This window comes from Zonotrichia albicollis, chromosome 1 (assembly GCF_047830755.1).
Source record: "Zonotrichia albicollis isolate bZonAlb1 chromosome 1, bZonAlb1.hap1, whole genome shotgun sequence".
Classification (NCBI taxonomy): Eukaryota; Metazoa; Chordata; class Aves; order Passeriformes; family Passerellidae; genus Zonotrichia; species Zonotrichia albicollis.
This window is the reverse complement of record NC_133819.1, coordinates 39,823,879-39,850,045: the sequence shown is the minus strand read 5'-3', so window position 1 is coordinate 39,850,045 and position 26,167 is coordinate 39,823,879. Positions and strand designations below refer to the sequence as shown.

At 35.8% G+C, this 26,167-nt stretch overlaps 1 protein-coding gene across 1 annotated transcript in view; it reads left to right on the top strand.

Annotated features, from left to right (window-relative positions):
• NEK10 (NIMA related kinase 10) overlaps positions 1-26,167 on the top strand; it is an 84,697-nt gene that overhangs the window by 42,456 nt on the left and 16,074 nt on the right. The window contains 4 exon segments of the mRNA XM_074536924.1: positions 9,349-9,478; positions 9,888-9,959; positions 12,933-13,145; positions 22,995-23,079. Of these exon segments, the coding sequence (XP_074393025.1) occupies positions 9,349-9,478; positions 9,888-9,959; positions 12,933-13,145; positions 22,995-23,079 (500 nt within the window).

Here is a 26,167-nt window from a genome sequence, read left to right as displayed (position 1 = left end):
TTTTATCTCAGTGTGAAAGGTGGTACTTTGTGACATTCTTTAGTAACAGTAATAGAACTGAAGGAAGAATTGGCTTGATGTAAACATGAACTTTTCAAATAGAGGCAGCAAGACTTTTTAAATTGTCCTTGACACAATTTTTTTTTAAATGAAGGCCGAGAGAGAATAGTATTTTTGCACATTGACTCCCAGCAAGTTTTTTCAGCAGATCGACAAATACAGTATATAGAGGAGAAGGCCAAATTCAAGCAGAATTGTATCTTTATGGTACATTTTCCCAATATGCCTATACACCCTATCCTGGTGAAAGGTAAAACACATTGCCAATAGATCTGTGTCATAATTAACCCCAGCCATCAAGCAAGCCCCATGCAGTCACGAGTTGGACTGGAGAGAGAATCAGGAGAGTGGAAGCTGAAAAACTCACAGGTTGAAATAAAGGCAGTTCAATAGGGAAAGCAAAAGCTGTGCATACAAGCAAAGCAAAGCAAGGATTTCACTGCTTCCGATGGGCAGGCAGGTGTTCAGCCATCCCCAGGAGAGTAGGGCCCCATCACATGTAGGGGTTACTTGGGCAGACAAATGTCGTCATTCCAAATGTCCCCCATTCCTCCTTCTGTATATACAAAGAATGATGTCATATAATCTGGAATATCCCTGTGGTTGCTTTGGGTCACCTGTCCCATTCTGTCTCTTCCCAACCTCCCATGCACCCCCGATTTCCTTTCCAGCATGGCAGTACAAAAAGCCTTGGAAGGGGCCTTGGCTCTGTGTAAGCCCTGCTCAGCAGTAACAAACACATCTCTCTATTTACCATGACTGTGTTCTGCACAAACCCAAACACTGCCCCATTCCAGCCACTGTGAAGAAAGTTAAATCTACATCAGCCCAAACCAGCACATTGTGTAACTTTTTAAGAAGTGTATAGAAGTGCTTCAGTTGAGGGTAAATGCACATCAGGGCTCATGAAACTCTAATATTTGTGGTCTACTTGTAATAAATACTTTTATGATACTTCTATGTTGAGTCCTGGGCCCTTGGATTATGTTAAGAGTTCTCCCAATTTTTGCAGCCAATATAACTCAATAGTACTGTACCCTGCAAGTGCTCCCAAACTTCTTTGTTTCTGAAATGAAACATTCTGTCTGGAAAATCCTAGAGATCCAGAATACATCTTTGAGCAGTAGTACTGTGTATATATGTATACACACATATCTGCACGTACAAATATATATATGCATATATATACTGAGATGAACAAGGACATACACATACACACACATATATGTAAAAATCAATGAGAGTGTTCACAGTTGTAGGGACTTTAGTTTACAGAGTGTAAAACAGATTCTATCATGTTTGGTTTTGTATTTGGCTTTTTTTTTGGGGGGGGGTGTTTTTTTTTCTTTGTTTGTTTTGTCTTTGTGGGGTTTTTGTTGAATTTGTTGTTCCACAATGCCAAATTAAGCATAGATTGGATTAGCAACACTCTTTAAGGCATAGCCACATATTCAGGAAGTTGCTATATTGATGTCTCTCATGCTTTCAACCTATGATATTTTACATAATAAGAATTCTTTTTTTGTTCTACCTGCTCTTTTGTTCTACTGCTCTTAAGCCAGTGTGTCCTAGCAGGTGGTGTCCTAGCAAGTACACAGTTGCCATACCTGGGAGTTGTTGGAGGATGTTGTTTTTTGTATTTTCAGACATGGGAACATTTAGAAATGGATGTCCCTTGGAAGCATAATCAGGAAATATATGTGAAATATATCCTTCAGTTTTAAAGATAGTTTTACAAAAACACTTGTGTAATGAGCTGCATTGCTCTATGAAATTCAGAAAGGGCTGGGATTTATCATTTATTTTCCCTAGCACTAGAAGTTCATGTGTGTAAAAACAATGAAAGTATAAAGTTGCCACAAAAAAACAGGTCTGTCTGCCAGAGATGTACACTCTTGCAGAAAAGGTACAGAGTTCAAAGATGGGAGAATGTGTAGTAGTTGAATATAACTTGCTAGTCTTCTGAGTATGAAAACTAGTCCTGACAATAATATTCTTCTGTTCCTTTCACCAGCTTTTTATCTAGGCTTTATGCCCAGAAAGAGGAACTGGTAATAGATATGCTGAAGTTTTTTATCCATTTTCTTGTATGGTTATATTTTGATTGACTTAATTTTTCTTGGTAAAGGTAAAAGAGAGTTTCAGTTCAGCATTATGAGCTAAGGGTAAAACTGAAAGCTGTGTTTCAGTGAAAGCTGATTTTATATTTCTAAAGCTGACTCCTTGGCAGTTCTATTTAGTATCTCTCTTCCACAGGAAAAAAACCTCCCAAGCTTCTGCCAGTACCAGTTGTTTCTGAGGCTGTGATATAAACTATGTCAATGAAATGATTCAAGGCAAAAAAATCAAATTGTGACAACAACCACCCAACCTAAACCAGCCATATTCCAGGGCAAACACAAGAATTTAGGCAGACATATAATGATGAACTAGATTAGAGAACTGAGCTGGCTTAAAAATGTTTTAGGTCTTTGATGTGTAAAGCAGCTATAGAAGTATTTGTGCTGGCACAGGAGAGCAGACCCTGGTGGAAGAGAATGACTGGGAACAGCAGAAGCAAGGCACCATCTTGGCTTTCAGTATCTTTTGAATATACAGCCTAAACTACTTACCCCTCATGAGGCTGTTGTGGTCTTCACAGTTTCATATTTGGTCTAAATTTTTGATGGGGGGAAAAAAGTAGTTACAAGTGCCTCTTTGCACTTAGGAATTGGGAAGAGGACCTTGTGCTCTTAACATGCTTTTGCCTTGGGTATTTAATGATTTAGGTATGAAGAAGGTGTTTGTTTGGTTGGTTTTGTTTAACAATGCAGTATGAGTAAACAAAAATAGAATAAACCTTTAAAAATGCTGTTTGATTTATATTCATATGCAGCAAGGGTGAATTAGAAGTGAGTTGGTGGCAGTTTTTCATGCATTCTGGAACAACGTCTTATTACAGTGCTAGGGACCAGAAGTTATTTTCCAAATTTCGTATGTTTGGCATTGCTATGCAATGTTGTATAAAGTTGACACACATAAAAGCTTGAAGGTTTGTAAATTCAAAGAAATATGAATCTGTTGCTGAATGTTAACTGAATATCCATATCTTTATTTTCAAAAATATAGAATAAGAAACCCAAGAAAGTAAATTGTGAAACTTCTTGATTATTTCAAACACAGAGGTAGTGAATTGTGTTGAAAGGAAGCAGTAAGTTAGTGAGTTTTCTAAATTGTTGATCAACAGCAGTGTAACTGAAATTTACACTGGTTTATTACTGGGATCTTGTTTTTGCACGTTTCTCAATGCTCATTAACATTTGAGATTGAGACAGACTACACAAATTTACAACTATTTGCAGTGAAAAGCATCCTTCCACATCAAACCAGGTGGTTTTTTTGAAGATATTAGTAAAAATATAAGGCGGGCATTATGCAGTCTGCTGTATCCTACAGTTATTAGTGGCCTGTCACTGACTGTGAATTGGTTTTGCCACTCTGTAGAAGAAATTATATGAATGTAGCAGAGCTTTCTGGGCAGAGGCAGGCAATGGTTGGACTAGGAAATGAAACTGTTGAGATTACACTGATGAGACAGCAATTATAGACATGGAAGTGGCCTCTCTTAGCTGACTTCACCCATTTTAAAATTACATTCCCCACCTGGTGGCGCAAGGATTTTTCACAATGTATAATTGCCATCTGAAGATAGTAAATTTCTTCCCTAACCCTGTACATTTTAAAACTTGGTGGAACTGATGAATAAGTGATGAATTTTTCCCTAAGTGTCAGTAGAAGTTTAGGATGTCTGCAAAAATGTCTTTTGTGAATAAGAAATTATATGTATATTTTTTCCCAAAAAATATTTAACATAATTTGTATGGAGAAAAATGGTAGCAAGTTAGACAGCAACATAATAAATTATTATAGACTTCCTTGGCCATACTTTTTCCATTTCAAAATAGAAAACTGTGAAGGTAAAATTTTAACTAGTGATTGAAAATCCTGTTCCTGCTTCATCACTCAAGGGATAGACAGAATATCCCCAAAAGACTTGTGTTGAATTCTTTATGTGGGTGAGAAATGCAAATAGCTTTCAGCATTATTCACAGGACCTCTTTATTCAAACTGTCAGTTTTGTGGCTCGTGTTTCTTCTTCCATTGGTTTTAGTGGTAATTACGAAGCTATGGTAATGAATGTGTATCTGTAGCTTGCAGCAAACTATCCAGAGAAAAATTGTGACATGCAGCAACTGCTTTTCTATTTTTCATTTTGGGATTGTGCTGGTGGTGTTTCTTTTTTTTTTTTTTTTTTTTTTTTCCTCTTCCTCTTTCCTTTTTTTCCTCTTCCTTATTCCTCTCTCTTTCTGTGACTCAGAAAACTGATTCTAGAGTAAATTTAGGGGTATTTTTGCAGTGGTCTCCAAATACTCACATATTATCCTGCAGTAGTTTGGCAAAATGAAGATGGGTTTGTAAAAACCTAGAAATGGTGTCCAAACCAAAACATTTTCTCATTCGTTGCACTGCAGTGCATGGTCTTGGATCTTTTCTGAGAAAATAGACATGAATTGAAAGAGATTCTAACTTGATAATGCAAATATTTTTTCTTACTTGTAACAGTAAAATATGGAAATGAAAGGTTATGTAGTCTTTACCTCTGAAGATTTTCAAGGCACTACAGGATAAATCCCCATTTATCTGGGCCAGGGAGCAGCAGGTTTCATTTTTATAGTATTCATTTTAATTGCTGCAGTCACAGGTACGAAGATTGTGAAAATCCTTCTCTCTGCTTTGCTTTGGTGAGTCCTGCCAGTAAGTAGTAAGGCTATCCATTGCAAGTGAGTATTATTATATAGGTATTTTAACAAAGATATCGACTTACCTGAACTTAGTAGAAGCTGCAGAGACTCTTAGCATTTGGGACCAAAGGAAACAAAAACCCCCACTGATCAGAGTTTGGCAAGCTTGCCTACTGTCTCTCCTACTGTCCTGTCTCCAACAGTGGGAAAAAAATCAATAACCTTAGGAAAGGGAGAATGGGATAAGCATATTGGATTCTTTGCAAATTTCCAGCTATTTTCAGCATGGATTATTTCCTGAAATAGATAGGGTTTCTAGGCAGGAGTGCTTGTATAGCTAATACCTACTGCTGGTATTCTCCATCAAAGTTCAAGTAATGAACTGGAGTTATGTTAAAAGCAATAACTGTCATTGTTAAAATCCTCAGCACTGGCAGATGATTCTTTGTTTAGCCTTTCATTATAACCATCGCCTTCTCTGAGAGTCAGTCTTGAAGGATCACTGCTGTTTTCATTCTTTCCTAACTGTCCAGTTGAAACCGAGTCTCATTTAAAAGTGCCCCTCCTACTGCGGGATGCCACATACCAGTGTGTTCCTACACCTGTTGGAAGCACCAGTGAACACTGCACCAAGATAAGTCATGAGCGGCTCTTTGAAGTTCTGTGCAGCTTGGGAAATCTTCACTGGTTGTGTGCCATGTAAAGTCAGCCTGAAAGTGTTAATAACATTCTTTAGAAGTTTCAAAGGCTCTAGAAAATTAATGCTGTTTTGGAAACATCATTTCCTCATCTCCTTTTTTCCTTCCTCTCCAAATTCAAGACTTCTTTTTTAATTTTGACACTTCTGTCCACTAATAACTAATGTGGACACGAGCGAATCTAGTGAGGATAGTCATCTTCATATAGCTGTGTGGTAGTGCAAATGTAGCAGACTTAGATACAGTCTGTTTAAATCTATCTTAAAAGTGTTATTAAAGAAAAAATAATGGTAAAATAACATCAGTAAGCAAAATTATAAATGAAAGCTTGATGGCAAAACTATCTCTAAGGCCATGTAGAGGTTATTTGGTTAAATATGCTGATGTGTTTGATATTTTACAAGTAGCACTGTACTGAAAGATTTGTTTATTATTGTTTCTTTTCTAAAAAAACTCCTAATTATAAATGTGGTGTAGTATGGAAAACCTCTTCTGGATTTAGAATAGCTTCTTAATTTTGTAAAAAGGAGTTCAGAAGGAAAAACAGCTATTTGGATTAAGCAGTGGCTCATTTTGAAGCCATGGTCACGGATGATTCTATTATTAAGAATAAAAGCAGTGGTGGTATGTTGACCTTTCTGAGAAAAAATTATAAAATTGTCTGTTAAAGGATGCTGAGAAATTTGAATGGTTATTCTGGGGATATAATTCTGTTTTTCATTTAAAAGAATTTAGTCTTGCATTTGCAATGGACATTTGTTTAGTGAAGGACTCCCTTACATTTAATATAATGATGCTGGAGTAAGCTTTTTCAGCTTGAATATGTAAATTGGAAATCACCAGTGATTTGCAAACTTAGATGAAAATTATCTTGAGCTATAAGATGAAAAATATCTTAGAGCTGTTATCTTGAATATGTTAGCTGCAAGAATTACATGCTGCCACTTCTAGTAGCTGTGGCTAATAGCACCAGCACTGCTGCTTAGTGGCAGTAAGCTCAGCCCTTAGAGCAATGGAAATTAAAATCTTTATAATCTCTTATGGGCTCCCCCTTTTTGTATTCTGTTTTGAATGCATTTTATGATGTAGGCTTCTGTTTGCTAAAAATTTAATTAGTACTGCTGTCTGATTTCAGTCAACTGAGTTATCTTCAGCTAAAAGTTAAAGGATGAGTACTGCCTTTACAAATAATAATTATTAAAAAGTAATACTAATGCTTAAATTCTCAGTGTTTGTGAGTAAGACTGGTTCCACATATTCTTTCTGGTCTTGACCAGGCAGTGACAGTTTATACACATTTGTCATCTGAATTAGGCAAATCATATGTACTCCCACCACGCTCCTGTTGGTGGGTGGCAGTGTACAGGAACAAGAAGTAGGTACTTTCTCTGCTTGGCATCCCTGCCACTGGGGATCCAAAACATGCAAATTGGCTACAGAACTGTTTTGCTGATCAACAACTACTGTACCCCACCCACATTTCTAACTAGCAGATGGTGAGGCAAGCCTGTAGAACATGGTGATGGATTTTACTACATCCCTTGAAAAGTAAATAAATAATATTTGAAAATCCTATTTAAAAATCTAAATTACAGAACTAATGAGCTACAAAAGCATAGCATCATATAAGTAAGGGATTTATATTCTCTGTAAAACTTTCATGGTCACATTAAATAAACATTGCTTCAGTAATTTAAAGTGCTTCTTAAGCAGGAGACTATTTTTTAAGGTATTGGTCATCCTAATGTTCTCAATATCTGAGGTTTCTGACTAAGACATTCGTTCTGGAAGAAAAGAAACACTATTCTGCTACAAGTCCCTTGATTAAAAAAAAAAAAAAGAGGAATTAGATAAGCATTTAGAACAAGAAATCTTTCAGCATGAATAAACAGAACAAATGACTTCATTAACTTTCAGCTACTGTGCATTTGTGTGAAACTATGCTAAAACTATAACCCTGTCAGCACTGTATTCTTTCTATGATTTGCAAATCACAGTATGATTTTTCCAAGTCACCAGCTGGTCGGCTGCTGTTTGCTCTGGACATCAGGCAAGATTTTTCCCTGGACAAATCTTCAGGAATCAAGATGCTGTAGGCTAGGTCATGGTTGCCTCTGTTTCTCTCTCAATTGTATTCAGCTTATTCTTTCTGTGGCTGCTGCACAGCTTTTTGCATAGTTACATAAATTTGGCTTGAATAATCTAAGTTTGGTATTTTAATATAATTTAGTAATGTAAAATAATATTTTTTAACTTGATCTCTCTGTGGATGAAAATTATCCTTAGAACAAAAGACTAAAATTCAATTCAGATATTTTTTTCTGATCAGGAGCATTCTTAGAACTTGACGAAGATAGGTGCTTTGCCTTATTGAGCTCACCATCTATATGATAAGTTGCAGTATTAATGTTTGCTAGTAGACACTTTTAATACACAGAAAGGAAATTTTCACAAAGACATTTAATGAACTAGTGTCACAGGCAGTGTGATTACAGAAATACTAGTATGTCCTAAAACAATATTCAGTACCCACTCTGTAGTTATGTAACAGCAGCAGCAAGATTCAACGAAAATTGCTTACTAGATTTGACTCAACAATCTGTATCTTGCCTGATAATTTTATCAGAAGAGCGTGACCCTGTCAGTCCCTCTCACTTCCCTGCACTGTGACCTCTCTTCTGACTTTCTATTGTAAAGTTCACGTAATTAATCTCATCTTTTGTCTAGGGACCTCATCCCATATATTTTAAAAATCTGCATTTTGTATATAGCAGCAGGATATCATCTAGCATCACTAATTGAATTTACACAGTACCTCTGAGCATCAAAATAAGGCATTTTACCAAAGATATCAGTACTATAATTATGGAGAAAAAGTAGCTCCAAATTCTAATCTGAAAGGAAAAAGTAAACAAGTTGGTTTTCAAGTTGATTTTACAGATTAGAGTATTTTTCTATATCTCTGAATGAAAAAAACCAAACACATTCTATGATATGATCTTTGCTTGCTGCTAAGACTTGAACTCCAACATCAGAATACACTGACTAGTGTAAATTGTTATCATCCAGGTTCATAAAAAGCACTGAGGAAATTAAACAAAGGAAGTAAATGCTGTTTTGTACTGCATCAAAATTGAAGTTACTGCCTTCTTCCATTTTCTTTAAATGTATCTTTACAATGTTTTTTGTATTATCATTTGGCTGCCTGCTGAGTGTGCATGTTGCATCCTCACAAGGAATGCATTACAGCAGTTTTAAGAGGATGAAAATTATACAATGAGTCAAATTCATTTACTTACATTAATAGCAAAACTATATCCACTATCATTCTAAATACAGGAGTTGTATCAAATCTTTCTGATATCTGGATTATCAGATGAAGTGCCGTACTCATCTGTTCTCTAGTCTGTTTTACTGAAATGTCATAATTGTAAACTTGTTCTAAATGCTGTAGTTCATGTCCAGTAAGTCCAAAGACAGTGTGAGTGGAAAGGACAAGTGAACAAAATGTAAACCCCTAGTGTTGTGAGAAAAAGTGCAGCAGAATTTGAAAATCTATTTACTGTACTTCCCCTCAAAGAATTTGGCTGGTAAATGACACATATGCAACCTTTTGAATGTAATTGTGTGTGTAATTATGTTGTAGTGAGTAACTAAATATTGGGTGAGTTGGGTGGTTTTTTTGTTGTGTTTTTTTTTGTTTTGTTGTTGTTGTTGTTGTTTGTTTGTTTGTTTGTTTTTTAAAGAAAATAAGCCCACTTCTAGGGGAGTTAATAAAACACTTGTGGCTTGCATGGCTTTCTCCCTAGTCCTGAAGTTGTAAAGGGTGAGCTGTGTGGAGAGAAGGCTGATGTCTGGGCTGCAGGATGCATCCTTGAACAGATGGCCACTCTGGGCCCACCAGTTTACAGCACCAATGTGCCCTCCTTGGCAACTGAGGTATCCACATTTTCCAGATCAACCTCCCAGTTATTTCTGCATCTGTTGTCATGATCAAAGAGAATTTATATTTAAGTTTATTGACACAAAACTGCTCTCAGCTCTAATGTGTGTGGCTTGTGAACAAGCAAAAGTGTTAATCATTGTATGAATTTCTATCTTACCATTCTAATTGCAAAAATTGCTTGTAAATGTTCAACATTGTAGCTCTTTAACCTACAGTAATTACCCTAATGTGGATACCTGACTGAAAGAGACAGTCTGTATCTAAGTTTTTCTGCAAGTTAGAGCTGCTGATGTAATGCTCATCAGGTAGTTTTAAAGGGACAACACTTATCATATTGGATGCTGAAATAAATACTGGAGTATTTTTCTTCAACAAACTGTAGATGTTTTTTTAATCTTTCAGATAGTAGGGGTTGTATATGAACCTGTGCCAGAAGGACTGTACTCTGAAAATGTCTCATTTACCATTAAGAGGTAATTACTCATTTTATTTCAACATCCTGCTGTAAAGATGTTTTTGTTTTGTATGCTTCCAGCAGAGATAATGTGACAGTTTGCAGACTTAAGCAACTGCCAGTATTTGTCTCTGAATAGGGAATATCTTTGGATTTAAAGAAAAACATAGCTATCTCCTTACACCAATCATAACATATAAAATATAGCTGCACACATGCAACTGGAAAACTCATACCAATATAATCAGGACATTGATTTAGCCAGTATAGGCTTTATATTCAGTACTGAAATTTACAATTAACGGTATCAGTGCTGTGCTTAATTCCCTGCACATCATTTTTTTCCCAATAAAAACCCAGAATCTGAATAATTTTCCAATGCAGGTTGTGGTCAAGGAAATAACCCCATCAGAATATGTTATTTACAGATCACTGTATGATCATATTCATAGTTTTTTCTGTTTATTTGACTGATAGAAATATGTCTTTCATTACCTTATAATTCTGTTAGCACAGCAGCAGAGGTAATGAAGCAATGGAGGAAAAGATGAGCCTGTACTTGCTACACTCACTCATCACAAATTTCTTAGCTACGTTTATATTTTCCTGGAGATAATGTAATGTGTAAGGCAAAGTATAGAGTGAATTAGAGATTTAGTTAGCTCCCTTGATTTTTCCATCTTAGAAAAAAAAAGCTACTTAGTACAAAAATGCTTATACATTTTCATTCAGATATTCAATTCTGTCTCTAAAAAGCACATTACAAAGAACTTTTGTGTAAGGTTATAAACTAAGGTTTTTACAGTATGTTTTAGTGTACAGAAAGGTTTCTGTTACTCAAAGACCTTGTGGATAAAGGACAACAATGGAGAGTACAGGAGCTAATAGAACTAACATTTAAGTTGAAGAGATTCTGAAGTGAATTTTAATGAAAATATTAAAATCTTTACACAAGAATTTTTCTACATATTTTACTAACAGTGGGAGGCATTAAGTGTTTTTTTTTTTTGTTATTGTTAATTTTTGGGGGGCTATTGTTATTAATAATATCTCTTACTATGGGTTAAGTCTTAAATAATTTGTAATGTTTAGGTTTTTGCTTATGCTTTGTGAGCTATTTAGAAAGAATAAAAACATTAAAGAAAAGCAGTAATAATGAGATTTTAGTTATATAGATGAGAAAACATTAACAGAAAAGATATTATTTTCAAATGACTAAAACAGAACACATTTCAAAGATGAATGTTGGAAGTAAAAAAATAATTTCTTGATAATGATTTGAAGAAATATCGAAAGCTTCTTGTTGCAACTGTAAATTTTCATTTAGTGTTTTCATTACTATTCTTTAGTATTGTTATTAAAACAGGCAATTAAAATAGTTTTATTGCTTTAAGCTACTAAAGAATGTATGGCTGTGGATTCTATTCTGGAATCATAGCCATCAAATTCCAAAGTATATGGATTCTGTTCTGGAATCATAGCCAACAAATTCCTTCAGAGTTGAACATCAACCTACTTGATGTTTAGTCATAAATATTTTTTAGTCATAAATAATTTTTTCCTGTAAATAATTACAGGAATTATTATGCATGGAAATAGATGCAGGACTTATTAAAAATCTCTTCTAGCTCCCTTTGGTCTTGGAACTTTTGCCCAGTTTCAGTGAATTAAAATAAAAAATCAAAAGGAAACCCCAACCCCAAGTATTTTTTAAGGATGAAAACTTGCACCTCTTTCAAAGAAATAAAAAATTTAAAGTGAAAATATTTTTTAAATTATGAAAATTAGTGAAATTAATCAACACATTTAAGAAAATTTAAACAAAAATATTAAAATCAGGAAGTTCAAGCACTGTAAAACATTTTCAAAAGTGCTACTGTGCACGTCAATTGTATTTTACTTAGAAAGAACTGCTTTAGAAATCATAAGTCATTCTATGACATATTCTTTGAAGAAGAGTGTTGGGTTATATGTTTGTGTTAGCAGATTAATGGTCCTATGCAAGGAAATCATCGTACATGACCAGATTAATTGGAGTTAACAGATTTAAGAGACTTTTTAGTATATGCACGACTGTCCCCAGCAGCTTTCCTGTCCTACACTGCATACACTGCAGAAAATTATTTTGGGGATTTAAAAATAGACCTAATAATATATTATTACCATTACTGGGGGTACCTTTAACATAGATCTGTTAAAGTATTTTAGATTGGAAGGGACCCCTGGAAGAGTGTAGTCCATCCTGCTCAATGCAGATAGAATTAGATCTGGTTGCTCACTGCTCAGGGTTTTGTCTATGTCAGTTTTGTATTGAAGGATGGAGATTCCACAGCTTCTCTGGGCCCCTCTGTAGTGTTTGTCTGCCTTTGTGATTAAAAGTAATAATAATAATAATAATAATAATAATAATAATAATAATAATAATAATAATAATAATAATAATAACAAGTTTTGGATATATCCAGACTTCCCTGTGGTTTAACTTATGTCTCTTGCCTCTTGCTCTAACACTGTGCATCCCTGAGAAGGATCTGGCCAGGCCTCCCCATTGTGCAGGTAGCAATTAAATCTGAGAACAGGTGGCCCAGGTCCCTCTGACAGCTGCCCATGTATCCCTACAATTCATTGTTCACAAACTGCTGGAAAATGCACTCTCTCCCATGATCTAGGTCATTAATAAAGACATTAAACAGTACTGACCTCAAGGCTGACTCCATCTCCCCCATCCCAGGAGAAGGCCCCAGGCACTCCTGAGTGTATCTGGGAGTGCACAGCCACAGTTCCCAGCAGCAGTTCTGTTGGGTCAGTGTCAAGGATAATTGATGCTGATGCTGGAGGCTGTGCTCTGCTGTGGCAGCACCAAAGCTGCCCAGCCTCAGACTGTCCCAGGCAGAATGAGGGAGCAGTGCTGGCTGGCATTACTCCATAAATACCAGGGCAGGAATTCATTGGTGGAAAAGAAACAAGTAAATGGAGAATGTTCTTCCTGTGGCTGCTTGACTCCTGATGCAGAGGCACGTCCAGACATGTTAGAAATCACCTCACTTGTGCCTCATGTGATGATGAAATATCTGGAATTTTTATCCACCTTTCATCTCATGCTGGAGAAGAAACTGGATTGGGAGAGGAGACAAACCCGGTGGTACTTCATGGAGGCCAATTGAAATGCAGTAACTTACCACCATCAACTTCCCATTTTATCACAAGTAAGTACATGTATTAGCTTTATTTTTTATTATTGTTATTTGCCATATCTGAGAAAATAAGGTGCAGCAAAGCAGAAAATGAATCAAAGTTAGAAGACACATCCTTCTGTAACATTTTTCCATGCAGGCTCTTTAATTTATTTTTAACAAGGTATTCATTAAATTTTTTTTGGACATTCTTATGCAGGAAAAATGACAGTATCTTAAAACCCAATGTCATTCTGTGTTGGAAAATGGCATTGTTATGGAGGTTCTTACCTCCAAGTTTTGATAATATCTGATAACATTTAATTATTATGGCACATTTGTGAGTGGTTTGTGAATAGGAGAATATACGCTTGATTAGGGTGGAACAAGTTGATAATCTTGTGTATGATTCATAAACGATGGCACCTAGAAAATGGAACCTACAAGAATAAAATTTTTAATTACAGATTGCAAAATACAGACTAATGATGCTGATAATGTATTTGTTCATGTTTTCTAACTCTCTCATACAGTTCTGCAGAAATACTTACAGTTCCTCCATTTGCTTCAGGCTGTGTTTTAAGCATCCTTCATGGAAAACATCTGTAGTTTACCTACCATATATAATCTCAGAGAATCAATTTAAAAAATACAAGGACAATATCTTTGTGTAGCAAAATTGCTCTTTGAAAATTGTTATAAAAATTCCAGTATAATTTACACAGCCACTCTTATCTGTTCAAATATTACATCTCTTAGATTCCTTTTGTCAGGGCTCAGTAGCTTGTACAAAGAACCTCTGTGTAGGAAAATGGTTTTCTAGAACACTTGGTACCAAACATTCTAGTTTTCACCTTCCAAAAATAAGTAACTTGTATCAATGGTTAATATTTTTTTCAGGAGTTTTTTGACCTATCAGTCTAAGATCATTATTTATATTACACTATTTTTTTCAATAAAAAAGAATGCCAAAACCTGCCAGCAAACTGTAACAAACCATTGCCTTTTAAAATGTAAGAGATATTGGTTTGAAAGGAAGATACAGAGTAGGATTTGTAAGTTAAGATACTGTAAGCAACTTTTCCATGTGTTTTTCATTTAATTTTTCTTAACCTACAGATTTGGAAGCTTGTTGTATGTCATTATCTTTTGTATCTTGATATAGTCATTCTCATGCATAACTGTGATGAAATTTGCAAAAAAATGTGCTATAGATGTAAAGATGCTAGATTTGGGATTTTGATGCAGTTATTGTGTCTTTGAGTAAAGAATGCCCTCTCTGGATATTTGTGAGATATGGTAGAATGGATAGTTTTACATAGAAGTTAGAATACTTGTGTTTTGTATAAATACTTGGAAAATACACCTATCTACAAAACTGCCTGTGTGTTTTAGGCAATAATGGCTAGTTTTCTCAAGGAGGAAACTCTGAAGTCCTAGTTCCAATTGATATTTTTTTATGCATATTAAAAGAACAAGAGATTCTGACAAAGACCCAGAACACTGAAGAAATGGAGGGGAATATGGCTTAGTAATGAGACCTAATGTTGCAAATTGTTATAAATAAGAATAAATCAGGCTAGGATCTTTCAAATTTCAGAGGCATGTTACAGGGCTTAGAAACAGAAGGAGCCATGTTGTTTCTTTCTTCCTGGTATTTAGGAAAACTTTATAAAGTTGAAGGGTTTCTAATAAAGAGAATAATTATTCCTGAAAAGTTTGCCTTTTGAAAAAAAAACCCAAAAAACAATGTTCTGACTAAAAGTGCTTGGAAGAATTTCAAGCAGCTGCTCCTGAAATAAAAGCTCTGTGAGATGTAGACAGCCTAATTTATCTTAGTCAAGGCCCCAGCAAGTCCACACCCAAGTAATTTGTCATTTTTCCATGGTGTCAGAGAATTTGGTGTTTCTGCCATGTAGTTCAATGTTTTGTTGAAGCCAGCTAGCTTATATGCTTTCTCTACTGTAATGTACTTTTGGCGTCCTTTTTCATCCCAGTTTTGTTATATTGTGAATGTTTCTGAAATTAGGACTGTACTCTCTGTCCTTATATATGGAACTGAAGAACAGAGATATTTTGGAGCCAGAATGGAATTTGTTTTATAAGTAGTTTAAAACTACAGTTTGGTAGCTGGAAAATAGGCAGTTGAAAAGCAGGTAAGTCAGTTAGTTACCTTGTGTGGTAAGGAAAGCATAAAATCCATGCTTGAAAATAATGCCAGTAAAAAGAATCGTCATCAGCTCCCTACACAAATTCTTATATTTCCTAGTTTTCCACAGAAACTGTTTATGTTAGAGCAGAAACAGATATAGGGGTGACAGGTGTTTGATAGAGTTTGTGTGTTCAGTTCTGAAAGGTTAAGGTTGCTGACATAACACATGGTACAGAAGACGCAAACAAGTAAGAATAATGGCAATAATTCTTTCTCATTAACATTAATAATTCATGTTGCAACTTTAATTTCAAGTTGATCAATATTATATTTTCATGCTCTGGGCAGGAAGAGGTGGAAAGGAAAAAGGTAGTTTGTGTAAGGTCACCAAACAGACCAGTAGCAAATTTGAATTTTCTGTGTTCCAAGGCAAGGATAAGTCTCAAAACAGTAGTTGATCTAACTAATGAATTGTCTTTCTAATATTTTCTTTTGAAGAGATAAGTGTATAGCCAAACAATGATTTGATTGCCTTTTGAAGTATAAAGATTTGAAAAATGGATTTTGTCTGTTTAGAAAACAGTGAAAATAAGTAATTTCTATTACTTTGGAAACATGCATTTCATTACATGGGCATCATCCATTATTGTTTCATTTACTGTATATATCCTAACAGGTTTTCAACTTTTCTCTCATTGCCACATTTTTAAATGTAAAATATACATATACCTAAAACAATATAGAATGATGAATATTCTGTTCAGTCCTGTCCTTTGAATGTGGTAGAGGAAAGTGTAAGTTTTATAATTGGAGTCCATCAGCTAGAAATATGAACCTTTTATACCTTCTGCTACTCTGAGAATATATTAAAAATGGGCAGACATGGTAGACTACCTGGATGGTCAGAACAACTTCCTTTTCTTGGTTTCTGTAGTTCTGATCTGTGCATAAGGCACGTATATTCTGTCACGTTCTTTCTCTATGCTTTTCTGTATTCTTGGGGAATTTAAGCTTATTTTAATTTTTGTATCAATAATGTTGCTAGAATACCCATTTCATTTTAAATTCATATATGCAAATCCGTGTATTCAGAGCGAGTTCCCAGTTGCTCTGAGTAATGGGGGATGATGATACTTAGATAATGGGAAAAATAGGTCCAATATATTTTTCTGAGTGTAGTCTGATCTATGAAGTGTCTCCCCGTTCCATGTTAGTTGGGGCTAATAGGGAGTCAGAATTCATTAACTGTGCTTGGTTTGAGCGGGTTCATTTAGGTTGCCCTTAGCTGAGTGCTTTGTCCTAGTGTTCAAATGCATGAGAATGCCAATTAGCAAGGCTGCTCTCTGCATTTTCCTGTTTTCACACTTGGACTGCTCTTTGCCTAACCCAGCAATCTGCTATATAGACCACAATGAGGCATCTTCCATCTAGATAGGATTTTTAGCTGCAGGTCAGCACTGGCCCTCCCAGGCTAGGTCTGTAGGTATCAAGGTGCTATGCTACTGGACTAGGTTGGTGCTGACAGAAAACATACTCTGATTATTCCTCCTGCAGGCAGCTTGGCTACTGCCCATGCTAGGAAGTCTGACTATCTCTCCTGCAGAGGCTCTTCAACTCTTTGTTGGCTGAAAATAGTAAATGAAACAGTGTAGCTGTTTTCAAACTATATGAAACTACATTTCAAACTACATTTAGTAAATGACTAAATTTAAACTAAAGAACCTGACCGAACCTGAAATAGCTGATGCAGTTTCCTGACCTTTATCTCTGACATAAACCTTCATACTCCACATCTAGATGATTATGAGTTGATTTTATTTTGTATTTTTGAGGATCATAGCTATATGAAGGACCAAGAAACACAACATAATTTAACTGTTTTTTCACCCAGTCATTTTTCTCCATGTCTAAATTCAGTTCTGCTCTGCTGGCAATTGTTGTGCTAATAATTGTGTCAGTTTCTAAGCATCACCACATGCATTACAAAGTAGTGCTTAATTAGCAATTCGATTTGAATTAATCAAGTTTTTTTGTTAACTCAGAAAAAGACATAAAGATTGGATTAATGTTCATTTTAATTTCCTTTGTGTTTAGAAATAGATTTTGTGCCATTCAGTGCATAAAAGAGTTCTTTCTTAAAAGCGTGTGTGTGTGCAGCAGTTGTTTTGGTGTTTGTTAAAGCAATGAGTATAATTGAGTTTAAAACACTTGACATGCAACAGGTTATTAATTTTTCAGAAATATGGTCAATAGAGAAGATTAAAATATTTTTGTTAAAATTATCACTAAAACTTGTTAAATTTTTATAAAATAAAAATGTGGATGATCATGACCATGCACTGCTGCATACATAAACCTTTGGAAATGAGCGAGGACTCAGGAATGTCATGAAGACTTCCGCAAATTGTTTTCTAATTCTTCCACCTTTCACTCCATTGTAACCATTCTGTTCTGCTAATTAAGGAGCTTATGCCTAAATTTTAAAAATGTTGGTGTGATTAAAAGAAAGGAAACTTTTAAAATTTATACTATTTAACTTTGGAGAATAAAGCGACAGTACAAGAACTGTTTTGAAGGTATAATTTTTTAAGAGTTGCTGAATGTTTAATTTGTTAGTGCATCAAAGCTTTTTAATAGAATTGCAAAATGTAAGGGAGGAAGAGTTGTCAAAGATTATCTTGTCCACTTCCAAGCCTTAGAGTTACCTGTCACTCCTGACAGGTATTTGACCAGTCAGTCTTAAAAATGTCATGTTATAGAAACAGTTTGGAAACAGCAGAAATGCAAATACTTACAGTCAACAGTGATATGTCTGATTAAGTTTTTATTTTTCATATGAAGATAACATCTGCATTTAGTCTGTTGCTTGCAGAAAATTTTGGCCTTTGCTTGAAAGGGTTTAGACTTCATGTATGTCTGGTTTCCAGGAGACTTTAGATTGACTTGTGCCTGTGCACCTCTGGGATGTATATGGCACTGGAATTTTCAGACCCAATCTTAAGTGTCATATAAGGACCCTAATAGCACTGAGTCCAGAATATCCCCAAAAGCTGTTTGCTGTGTGCATTCAAACCTGTTACACAATGAAATATGAACCCATATTTCTGTCTGCAGGATCCCAGAGAGATGCAATAGTTTAACACTTAATTACAGGAAATTTCCTGCCAACACTGGAAGTATGTAAAAGTTATATATGGTTTTTCTCTTATGTTGTATGCCCCCCAGGTTTTTTTTTCTTTTTTTTTAAATTTTATTTGAGCTGAATAATAAAAAAAGTGGAGAAAGAGAAGGAAAGAAATGAGAATGATCAGAAGTCTATAGAGCATGACTTAAGAAGTAAGATTGACATGATTTTAAGTGTAGTGATCAAAATTGGACCTAATTACTTCAACTGAGAATCTCCTTGGTACAAAGTTGAAAGAATACAAAATTTTCAGAATTAGTCTCTTTTTATAAATCCCAGTATGATGTCTACCTTTTCAGAACAGTATGGTATTGTAGTATAATCAGTTTCTGATCCAGTGAACTCCCATGTCTTTTACTGCAGAGCTTCTGTCACCAGTCCTTCTCTAGTCTGTGCAGCTGTATGGTTGTTTCTTCTTGCTCTCAGAACTTTGCAGTTTCCCTACTTAAACTACATCAGTTCTTTTAGTTTGTCCAGTTTCTCAAACTTCCTTTGACGCTAGCTGTCACTTTGATTGGCACAGCTCTGTGTGTGATGTATGTGCTGCAATGTGATACACAATATGAATGGAATCACAGTCCAGGCACTTCTAATAGGCACTCTGCCTATCCATTATGCAGATTGTCACTGTAATTCAGTGGCAACATTCAGTACTTTTGGAACAAGGTCAAAAAGGAGCCTGATAAATTGTGCTCACTACCCATTTTCAGTTTAGCAAACACTCAAAGAAGTTACCAGGTTGAGTACAGTTTTATGGTCAATTATTCAGCCAACTGGTCGTGATTTTGTCTAGCTCACACTTTCCAGCTTTATTCTAGGACCTTATGAAAAACATTGTCAAAAACCTTGCTAAAACCCACATATGTAACATCTACTTCTTGTTCTTAATGCACAGGAGCTGTTACCATCTTACTGAAAAAGATATATTGGTTTAGCCTGGTTTTTCCCCTGTCAATTTCATGTTATATATTACTTTTTTTATTGGTAGTTTGCCAGTGGAAATAGGTTGTAGTTTGTTCTTGTTTTGTTTTTTTTTTTTTTAATAGAAATTCAATTGACTAGCATAATGCTGTAATTGTAAATGTCTCTAGTGAAGAAGATTAATTAAATGCTCTTTGCAAATGCCACTAGAGAGCTCTATATTTCATGAAGACAGAAAAGTTAATTATTCTGGACAGTAGTATAACAAAACAGAGCTAAATAAAAGATCAGTATCTTTAATTTATTTCAACCTACATTTTCCTTTCTTTTCCTAATAGCTTTTAGATTCTTGTTGGAAGTCAAAAGCAGCAATTCAGGTTTCACTTTTCCAAAAACAAAGTATATCTCAATTTTAGTGTTGATAGTTACCAGTGAAGAGATAGGACAAATATGCAGGATCTGAATGAATACAGAAGTTTTCCTCATGGCTGGGACACAAATTTCCAGAGATGCTTTTGCTCAGTAATAATGGTAGATAAATGCTGGAAAAAAAAATGTTAATTGGTTCATAATTTGAACACTTTTTTTGTGGGCGACTTTCTCCTTAGCTTTCCTTTTCAGCTGTGCTCTTTATACAAGAAGGCAGAATTTGTTTCACCAATTAATCTGATGACTTGGGAAACTGAGGCACTAGTTTATAAGGAAAATGTGAAAATACACTGTATCAACTGATGGAGCCTCCAGAGAAATTTGTAAAATACTGGACTCTAGAACCAAATGTAGGTATGAGCACAGTTCAAATGAATAAGTATTAACTGAATTCCTTTTTCAATGTTTGGGATATTTTGAATATTCCAGTTTCATAGACAGGTAAGCATCTGTCTTTCTCCTTATCTGAAAGAAGCCTCTCTGAGACTTCAAGGCATATGGAAGTGATTGTTTCAATGTGTTGGAGTACACTTTTCTCCATGAACTTACAAAAAAATTATGTTATTTATAACCTTATATCCTTATGTAGGCCATTTTCGTTCCTCTGCTATAGTGAGCAAAAGTGACATTGAATTTGCCTTCCATCCTCTTCTAGCCAGGGTACTTTTGTTCTTCTAAATCAGTCAGTGTCTTACTCAGAAGAGAAAAAACAGTACATAATATCCCTTTTAAAAATTATTAGCTATTTTCTAGGTGGAGTAAAATATATCACAGCAAATTTATTTATTATTCTCAGATTAGTAATGAAATACTATAGTTTTCTGTGTTCAAGTGCTTTGTCAATGGGCCAGATTTTTTTTCTGGACAGGTTATAGTTTTACAGTTTGCATAACTGCTTTAACACTTTAGGATGTGTTCCACTGATATTTTAAGAGTTTCTCTAGTAAGTCTGTCCATTATTTTCAGGCTGAGGTCTATGGAATTCCATTCAGACATCTCAAACAGGTTTCCTTTCTTAAGGGACAGTGGGATCTGGCACCAGTTGGTATGAGATGTCTTTTTGATCTTTTTTCCCCCCCCTCAACTCCGCCTGATGTACAAGTTATTGTTAACAATGAATCTTTTGAGTATGAGATTCAATACTGAAAATGTTGAAAGGAGATTTGAGTTTGGAATGTCCATGCAGTTTGACCCTTCTCTGTCTTTGCTTTGATTCCTTTGATGTGGAGCAGGTGGACTGTTTCTCTTCAGTAACTGTGCACTGACTGTTCAGGGCACAAGAAGTGTGTTCATGTGTGCCAGGGCTGGAGTGCTCTCTTAAAGTCAGCTTCAGAGTCATCGTTAGTGGTTTTCATGCTGTGCTACACTGTAGTCTATTGTGGCATCTTGGACATAACCTCAGCCCAGTACTGAAGTATAAAATGACCTTTTTCAGCCTGAATTTAAAGAGAAAACCTTAACAAGCCATCTCTTGGCTTGTTATAGATTTGGGACTAGAATAAAGGATGGGGAGGTAGTTGAAGCAGATCATTATGTAGACAGTGTAGTATATGCAGTATATGTAGTAATGCTCAGGGATACAGTGAAGTTTCTGAGGAGTAATTTTCTAGTGCATTCACTCCTCTGTGTCCTAATAAAGGCAAAATACTTCATGGGAAAAACTTTGAATGACTGTTGTCCTAGATACAAGACAAATTGTCTTATGCAGAGTCGGTAAGAATATAAGTTTTAGGAATGTGTTATCATCTGAAATGACTTTAATATTAAATATAGTAATTTGTTTAATCTGATATAAATATATAATTCATCTCCTGTCCACCTTTATTGTGCTTTACTTTGACAGGATGGGATAAAAAATATGAATTTATTTACACACAACAGAAATAACAGAAATAGTATGTGAAGATTTGGAACAATAGGAGATCATAAAAAGTCTTCCTTCAAAATATGTTGCATTAAAATAGAAGCAGTAGCAGGGACTGGGGATTTCTATTCATTACAGAAAAATGATAAACATCGACAGCAGCAGGGGCAGAATTTTCTATGCATCAAATAACAAACAAGATGCAGCACTTAAATGTTACAAGCAAATAATTTGTATTCAGTGTTTTGGTTTTCTTAGATCTGCTTTGATAATGCTAGCAGCATTTGGTCATTTCAACCTTTATGTCTCTCTAGCGTCACATCTGTATTGCTTTGGCACAGCCTAGCTTTAGGTAGCGGGGGGGTCACAAAGATGGATTCTGTGGGAAGCTGCTGGAAGCTTCCACCATGTTTAGAAGAGCAAATCCTGATGGCTGTGAAGATGGACATGATGCTGGCCAAAGCTGGGCCAGTGAGAGAGGCTGGTAACTTCTCTGTGATGACATATTTAAAAAGGAAATCAAAATAAAGTTACAGGTTTTGTTTCTAGTCAGAGAAGAGGAGGAGGTGAGAACATGTGAGGGAAACAACATGGGGACACCCAGGTCAGTGGAGAAGGAGGGGAGGGGAGGAATGCTCCAGGTGCCAGAGGCAAAATTCCTCTGCAGGCCCTGGCGAAAACCATGGTGAAGCAGCTGTGCCTCTGCAGCCCATGGGGATCCACAGGGGATGCAGAGATCCACCCACAGCCCGTGGAGGAGTGGGTGGATGCCTGGAGGAGGCTGTGATCCAGTGGAAGACCTGATGGAGAGGGAGGGCCCTGGCTTCCAGGCTGGAGCAGCCTGTCCTTGGAGAACTGCACCCCGTGAAGAGAGACCCATGCTGCAGCAGTTTTGGGAGGACTGTGTGCCCGTGGGACGGACTCATGTTTGCAGCAGGTGCAGAAGGCTGCTGCTCATGAGAGTGGCCCCACAATGGAGAAGTTCATGGAGAGCTGTCTCCAGTCGGAGGGACCCCATGACCTCACAGGGGAAGGACTCCTCTCACAGAGCAGCAGAAGAAAATCCCAGTGATGAACTGACCAAAGCCCCTATGCCTTGTCTCCTTGCACTGTTAGTGGGAAGGAGGGAGAGGCTGGGGAGGGAATTGTGTTTTAAGGACTTATTTTACCTCTCATTATCCTCCTCTGATCCTGTTAGTAATAAACTTAATTTTGCTATGGAAGTTGCGCCTGATTTGCCCTTGAAATATTTCTCCCGGTCCTTATCTCACTCATGAAGCCTTTGCTAACTTTTCTTTGCTAAATTTTCTTAGTTTTCATTTGTATGTGCAGGTATTTTCTCTGAATGACAATCAGATAGACATAGTGGACAATTCAAGCAGCTCCAGTTCAAGTAATTTGGAAGAGTGTGCTGTTGGTAAGATTCTTCAAGAATGAAATGTACAAAACTTTCTAACAGTGAAGCAGTTGTTTAGTCCAATATATGAGACTATTTCATGATTTGTCACAAGTTCACAATCTGCTGTTACCTAAGTGAAGAAAATCACTGTGCCTCTGTGACAGCCATGTCCAGTTTCATACATTTAGTACCACCAGGACTTTGTGTAGCTTGTCCCCATATTTTGCAGTAGCAATTATGAAAACTGGAATATTATTGATCTTCTTGAGAAGGAAGATGGTTTTCAATTTAAACGTAAGATGACTAATATTGATACGAAACAGATGGAAGAGTGTGAAGAAGAAAGTTGAAATAGGCAAGCTTTAGCTGTCTGGAAGAATTGACTGAATGGAACTGAAGGAATGTGCAGATTTAATTAGGACAGAATTATGTGGCAAAACACAGCATTAATTCTGCTTATAGTTATTTATGGTAATCAAATTGGAAAACACCAGCTGTGTTGTGTGCAGTAACAGTTTTTTGGGATTATATTTCCAATTTGAAAATTAAAAAAAAAATCAACTCAAAAAACAGTAGCACTAACCACTATGAGTTTGCAAGATTGTGAGCTACCATGACCTACCTATTAAATGCAGTGGGATTCTCATTAGTGAAATCAAAGTGCATTTTATACTAGAGAAAAAAGAGATGGGTGTTAGAGTCAAGCAAAATTTAAGGTTTCCATTAATAAAATATGGGGATGATTTAGATGTACTTTTAAAAGGTAAAGGGAATGTAGTTGTCTGAAGATTAGAAAATATTATTGCTGCAAATGTCCCAGGCTCCAAAAAACCTAGAATAACATTATTTGTTTGTAATCCTATTTGGTAGCTAGGTTTTGTTTCATATTTTGACCCAGATACTAAAGAGCTCGGATGAGCTCTTATTACAGAAGCCATTAGTGCAGGGCAAATAATGATGTGGTAATTCTACTTAAAATCCATTAAAATGATTTGCTAATTGTAACTGGATATTCTGAAGGCTGGAGGACCTGTGGCTAGCCAGCCCCAAGATTATTGTCAAAATTTTCTTTAAAAATAATAATTTTAGAAAGCACTTTTTTGTGGCCCCATTCTTGTGCTAAGAGAGTAACAGGAGAAGGTTGCAGGATACAGGGAAGCCTTGAATAACTGTGGGAAGGGGCTGCATAAAATGAAGCCCTGAGAAAAAGCAGCTTCCAGGGACAAAGTTGTATTCTATGTTCACACTGAAGAATAACACATTGTGTATCTCACAGGAATGCAATTCTTTGTGGGCTAGTTCAGCACTGTGCACAGAAATTTGAAGCCTTTCTTTAGTTTGTAACTCACCACACCCAAAGCATTAGTGGTAATGATTTCCTTGTAGCTAATTTTTCTTTGTTAAGATTTTGACTTTAACAAAATAACAGCTTTTCCTAATATTTGAATGTTCCGTGCCATACTGCCATAGTTTTAATTAAATATTTTAAGTGGAAAGATTCGCTCAGTTCTTATCAGTCCCAGGAACTTTAATCAGCATTTCTGGAAGTCATCCATTTTTCTCCTGGCAGAGAGTCTAATTATTATATAGATACTTCAGGATTGCTTTATTGCTTTTTCAGGAAAATAACTGCAGTATTACATTCTTAGATCAGCTGTAGTTTCTACTTCATGTTGAAGTCAGTGTTATAGATCAGTTGTAATTAATGCTGGAAAATGTTTCTACTTCTCAGGGGTAAAGAAAAGATAACTTAAAAAAATATAAATTCAGGATAATTGGGTATTGCTTGAGAAATGTTCCATTCATTAATAATAAGTGGGTAACAGAGTTTGAATTATCAGCCATGGTTTTGTCAAGCATGACAGCATTACAGGGGAAAACGTGGCCAACTTTGATCGAGCTGAATTGGAAATTTCTAAAATGAAGATGAGAGTTTTAGTTTCAGGTATATTGATGAGGATTGTAAAAGGATTTGTCTAATCGTTCTGTCATCACATCATTCTCAGAGAAAACGTGATCATTCTAATTTGAAACTAGGGTGATATTTTGCAAAAAGGTGTGATATGCTGAGCTGTTCAGTAGCACAGACACTGGTATGGATTTGTCCGTAATAGGGGGAAGCCTTTTTTATAGTCCCATATTGTCATATATTTTTAATAACTTTGCATACTCAGTGTTTTTCAATTATGCTTTAAAAAAAGAATTATTCTTCTTAGTACAGAACATATAGACAATGTATTTCTACATGACCAACTCCTTTAACAAGATTGCCAAGTTCAGGGTGTGTAGATTCTGGAACAGTTGCTCCTGGTACTTGAAATGATTAATCCTACAGGAACAAGATTCTGCACATTTCAGAAGCATAGAGGCAGCAGTGACAGATGCATATTTCTTTTCCTGAAGTAATTATAATTTCAAATTATGAAGATTGACAGAGGATAGGGACATACTGAGTCAAAAAGCTGTGAAGAATGATGGGATGGTAACAGTTTATTAGTTGCACTTTTTTGCTTAGTTTAAAATTACAAAGTGCCCAACTTTACCTTAGCTTAGTCATATTAAAGGGTTTTTTCTTTCATTTGGTTTATAGTGTAACTATATCTTCACTTCTATCGGTAAAACCAAATAGCAGGAAAATATGTGATATGTCTTAATGCATAGTAGTCCAGTAGAGCCAGTGTGTCAGTTGGGTGAAAGTTGAAAAATTTACTTTTTGTCCGGGAATGTTCTTTTGGACAATATTTTTTGTTTCCTTTAATTGTGCTCATTTTCATCACAACCAGGACAGTGTCCTAAATACATTGAAGGACAATTCTCTGTAAAACCTGCTATTAGAAAACCCTGGTCTAAGGCTTTATGTACTCCTAACCTTCCTCACAATATAGAGGCAGCATGCAATAGATTCTTTTCCGAATTGCTCAGCCTTTTCAAGAGAATAGTAAGTCTCAAAACACAGTCCTGCTGTGCAGCTGGATCTTGTTTAAAAGTTTTTCTCTTACCTCATAATTTCATTTATGCTTCAACTATTTGGAGGAATGTCTGCACTTTTATATCTTGTGACCATTAAGCAAAGACACTGATATTCATGATTCCTTTCCTGTAAGAG